The sequence below is a fragment of the Triturus cristatus genome, chromosome 12 (genome assembly GCF_964204655.1).
Source record: "Triturus cristatus chromosome 12, aTriCri1.1, whole genome shotgun sequence".
Classification (NCBI taxonomy): Eukaryota; Metazoa; Chordata; class Amphibia; order Caudata; family Salamandridae; genus Triturus; species Triturus cristatus.
In genome coordinates this window covers 854,372,242-854,377,408 of record NC_140595.1, presented here as the reverse complement: position 1 = coordinate 854,377,408, position 5,167 = coordinate 854,372,242, and the positions used below count along the sequence as shown (strand labels likewise).

At 47.9% G+C, this 5,167-nt stretch overlaps 1 protein-coding gene across 1 annotated transcript; it reads left to right on the top strand.

Annotated features, from left to right (window-relative positions):
• The first annotated feature begins 1,974 nt into the window (after nt 1–1,974).
• Nucleotides 1,975–2,922, top strand: LOC146783095 (olfactory receptor 6B9-like). The gene has a single exon (XM_085637287.1). The coding sequence runs from the start codon at nt 1,975–1,977 to the stop codon at nt 2,920–2,922; it is 948 nt and encodes a 315-aa protein (XP_085493413.1).
• Nucleotides 2,923–5,167: the final 2,245 nt, after the last annotated feature.

Genomic DNA, 5,167 nt, shown 5'->3' with positions numbered 1-5,167 from the left:
TACTGTTTGGGTGCTACAGAAAGACTTTACACATTGCCTGACTGTGTTTGTTCCAAGGTACTAAAGGGTTAAGTACAGGTTAATTAAGTGACTTTAGTGGTTCACCCTGACAGGAAATGTGTCTGTTGCTTGAGAAGGGTTAACACTTCACCCAAGCAACACAACTATTTCTTACATTGACCATTTGAAACCACTGCACTTGTTTAAACCAACAGCATCATCTTCCTCATCTGCCTAGATGTTCCATTTACTCAGTAGGAAGCACCACTCTGGTATGGTGAATTTATGTAGAATCATTTCCAGAAGGTCAGTGAGAAAAGCTCCTGTCAATTTATTTAGACGGTCCTTGTCTGCCACTTAAGAGAAGCAGGATGGGGTCAGTGGTGCATTTCATGAACAGTGAATGCTAGAAGTATTCTAGTGGTATCCATTAGTTTCTTGGCCTCAGCTCAACATGTGCTATGAGGGAGTCTCTGGATTAGTTGGTGAGGTCTCTGAAGTGAAGGACATAACTGAAGCTGATAAATCTTGTAGTTGATAGGTGTTCTCAGTCAATTCTTAATTTACAGAAGTTACTGATCTTTTCTCTGATGCTGAAGGGCTACTGTGGCTTGTTTGATGGATATTCAAAAGACTTTTGTTGGAAAGTGTATTCCAAAATGATGGGACACTCTGGTCTTCCATCTTCTCAGTTTTACAAAGCTCCAAATTTCCAAATTGAGGGGCAGATTTACAAGCCCTGTGCGCCACTTTTGCGCCGCCGTTGCGTCACTGTTGTGACGCAGTGGTGGCGCAAAGCTAGCGCCATGCTGTGGCAGATTTACAACGTGACGCATCTAGGGAGATGCGTCACGTTGTAAAGCCCTGCGCCACATTAAACCTGCATCAGGTTTAATGTATGCAGGGTGGGCATTACGTCGGAAAAAGCCTCTGAAAAGTGACGCCGTGAATTCAACGAGATTTCACGCAGTCACTTTTCTGATGCTGGTGCCTCAAATCCTTACGCCTGCTTCAAGCAGGCGTAAGGTGTGACGCACCATGTTAGGGATAGGGCAGGTTGGAACAGTGCTGGAGTTGCGTCACACTTGCAACACAACTTCAGCACTGCGCCAACCTTACACCGGCAGATGCGTCACGCATCTGCTTGTCCTTGCGCCATGATGCACCACATTGTAAATGCGACGCACCTGCAGTGGCGCAAGGGCAAACTTGCGTGATGCATCTTTCCTGGTGCATCCCTGCTGATTTGCAGGGATGCGCCAGGGAATGTAAATCTGCCCCCCTGTTCCTACAGGTGGCAATTTTGTGGACTCTTAATCACACAAATAAATCAGGGTTTTAGGCAAAAGTTCTTCATTTCTCCCGTATGCATTAAAGTACAGGGCTGAAGTCAAACAGCTTACACAAGTGCCTGCTTTTGTCTTTGACTCCTCTCTTCTCCCTGAGCTTCCGAAAGCAACCAGAGATATACGCTTTCAAGAACTTGTGGTCTCCTACAACAGATCCGTATTAACTTCATCAGGAAGTTGTTTTACTTCAACTTTGTAAAATACTCCTTCATTGAAAAAAGAAGTGAGTGAGCGTAGGTATTCCATTCATCTTGGCCTGGATTCCAGAAAAGTTTAAGAACCTGTGAGTCCCATCTAGAAAACATATAAAGAAAAGGAGTATTCATATTTGAGCCCAAAGTGACCTACAGGGATGTTTACTTCAACGTAACCCAATCAAACTCAAAGTGTTTATTTACAATGAATTACTCAGCAGTGATTAAGAAATATGAACAACAAGCGGTTGCTAGTAAAAATGTTGTAATAGCTGAGACTGTTTTGCAAATATTCAACTTTCCTTCTACCAACTAATCAAACTCTGCTTCAATGGCTCTTTTGCGTAAAATACTGGAACTTAAAATACTCATCTGTGAAGCAACTGCAAGTTCTAAATCTCTTTCTTTTTTAAGGTTAACATGATATTGCTATGGAAAGAAGATATACCATTAAATCCAACCTGACAGAATTCATTCTGCTTGGGTTTCCCACCTCGCCGGGTCTACAATATCTGCTCTTCATGGCTTTCTTAGTAGCCTACCTGGTGACGCTGACTGAGAACTTGATCATCATCATCGTGATACGTCTCAACAGCCACCTCCAGAGACCCATGTACCACTTCCTCGGGAGCCTCTCTGTGCTAGAGATCTGCTATGTCACAGTGACCATCCCCAACTTGTTGGCCAACTTTCTCAGTGAGGACAAGAGGATTTCCTTCCACTCATGCATGGCACAGCTCTATATCTTCATTTCTTTGGCTTGCACTGAGTGCATCCTCCTCGCGGTGATGGCATTTGACAGATATGCAGCCATATGTGACCCGCTTCGCTACCCATCCATCATGACTGTCCAGCTCTGCCTTCAGCTGTCAGTGGGGTCATTTGTAGGTGGGTTCTCCATTGCATTGATCAAGGTGACCTTCATATCCAGCTTATCCTTCTGTGGTCCCAACGTGTTGAATCACTTCTTCTGTGACATCTCACCTTTGTTAAACCTGGCCTGCACTGACAGGTCTATGGCCGAGCTTGTGGATTTTGTTCTCGCCATTGTGGTGATCCTCATTCCACTGTTACTGATCATCATCTCATACTTCTTCATCATTATAGCAGTGATGAGAATTCCAACATCTGGGGGGCGAAGGAAAGCCTTCTCCACCTGTGCCTCCCACTTTACAGTAGTCATAATCTTCTACGCGACCACACTCTTCATCTACGCAAGGCCAAGGAAGATATCCTCTTCAGAGAGCAGCAAGCTGGTTTGTGTCCTGTACTCAGTCATCACACCCCTGCTCAACCCCCTGATCTATTGCCTTCGGAACAGTGAGATGAAGGCAGCCCTACGGAAGTGGGAGAGATGGAAACAAGCTGTGGAGTTCTAAACAGAAGATGATGAAATTTAGAACTGATCCAGTGGTGTTTCTTTAGGCAAAATCCAAGAAAGCAATCCGTTGTTCTAAGGATTGTGCTATCTATATTTAATTCCAATGTATCCCCAAAATTATGCCTTAGGATGTGAGTGTTCACTGTAGCAGCAAAGTTGCCGCATACATGCCTGCACTGTGCATCGGATGAGATGTGATTTAAATGTTTTAATTGAATAGAGCCTAAAAGGAGAAAAGCTGTCAGTTCCTACAGGCACCTCTGTTATTGAACTACAGATTAATTGAAGCAGAGAGGTCTGCACATGTGGTCTCAATTTGCAGTTTGAGAGTTCTCTAAGCTGAATCACTGGAACTCACCTGTCAAAATGTACAGTTTTCAAAATAATTCTTGTTCCCTAATCCCAACAACTGGAGGCACAAAGGAGAAAAGCATTAGAACATATGTCATGGCAAACATTATGTTGTTTTAATTCTGTAATATAGGGCACTTTAAAAAAAGTGGTGTGTCGAAATCCAGTCCGTAAGGGCTGGTGGTATCCGGTTGAGTGTTCTGCTGTTGGTGACATCACACTGGCCCAGCCTTCTGACATGCTAATAACAATGAATAGAATGAACATCAGTCATTATGCAGACATTTACAAGGGGAAGCATAGAGAAAGAAGATGAGATCAGGATAAAATATGTGGCGAAAGAATACATGTGTACGAGGTGCTGGACTGGCGATGGAGAGCAGTACCTTGACTGAGTGATATCTCTGCCTAAAAGATAACTTGAAAAGGTGGCGAGTCTTAAAACATTATGTAATGGCTGTTCATTTCCCATCAACAAAGGCAAAAGGTTCATTGAATAGGTAATTTGTGAAGAATCCCATCCCATCCAGGCAATACTCTGCCTAGATCCTGGAGTCCATCATCAATCAGATGTCGATGTGTGCGTTGGTGAAGGGCAGAAGGAACTCAGAACATTGCACTATAGTTGTAAAAAATGCCCTGAACCAGGGTCTAGGTCAATTCTTACGGAGCGTCTGAGACAGATGGCAACTTTGTAGAGACACCCTGTTGGAGGGAGGACCACCGGGGAGTCGGGGAGACTAGTCCGGCGCCCCTTCCTACCGCACAGTTATAGCCGAGCGCCGCTGAGAAGCCCCCTTCGGGGAGGTCTTTCTCCTATGATCGTACTAGACCCAGTAACACCACCACACAGGACTTAATATCAGTTGCTTGACTTGGTTCTTTATCAGAAGTAGTACGTTCAATATTTACAGTGGGATCGAGGGATCCAGTAAGAGTCTCAATGTCTGTTAGAAGGATAGGGTAGCGGGACAGTCTTAGTACCAACCAGGTACGGGAGGGCTCTGCGCCAGACCTTGAGTGCAGGTCTCAGAGCGACTCGGACGTGGGGAGCCGCGACGGCGTCTGCAGGGCTCGGGTGGTAGTTCCGCTTGGGTCGAGCCGCGACACAGTCAGCAGGGCTCCGGTGGTAGGTCCGCTTCGGTCGAGCCGCGACGAGGTCAGCTGGGCTCTAGTAATAAGGTTCAACAAGGTCAGGCCGCGACAGCGTCAGCAGGGCCCCAAAAGTTCGTGAAGGTCTTCAAGCACGGGGGAGCCGTGACGTCGTCAGCAGGGCTCAGAGTGTGGGTTCAGGATGAGTCTTCTTCCGTAGGGTCAGCCGCGATCCGATCAGCAGGGCTCTTGACTCCGGGATACAACTGTTGTCCTGTTGTCGGGTCACCCCAGATATAGGACTGGAGCCCTTTGATGTCCGGACCCTTGTGCCCGGAGGGGGCGGAGAGGCCGGGTAGGGAGCGGCCAGACGCCCAGCAGGAGAGGCGCCAGGCCCCAGAGAGCTGTGGGGTGATCGCACCTAGGTGTGGAAGGACGGTTGGGGGTCCCATCGATACTGCCCTCCGCCGGGAGTGGGAAGGGTTCACGTGGTATCCCCCGGGCCAGGGGTTGGCGCCTTGATGTCGGGCCTCGCTGGGACAGAGGCTGGGTGAAGCGGGGTCACGCAGGTGGTCACGTGGAGTGACGTATAATCCAAAATGGAGTAGCCCCGAGGTGCATGGGACCTCGTGCGGCTTAGCGAGGGGGAACAGGACCACGCCACGAGGTCGGCTCCCACATGCGTCCCCCCCAGCTGAAGGCAGGGAGAATCACCCATCTCCTTGGGGGTTCTCCTCGCCGAGGCGGAAGAATCGGACAGGCCGTCAGCATTGGCGTGCTCGTTGCCGGGCCGGTGTTCC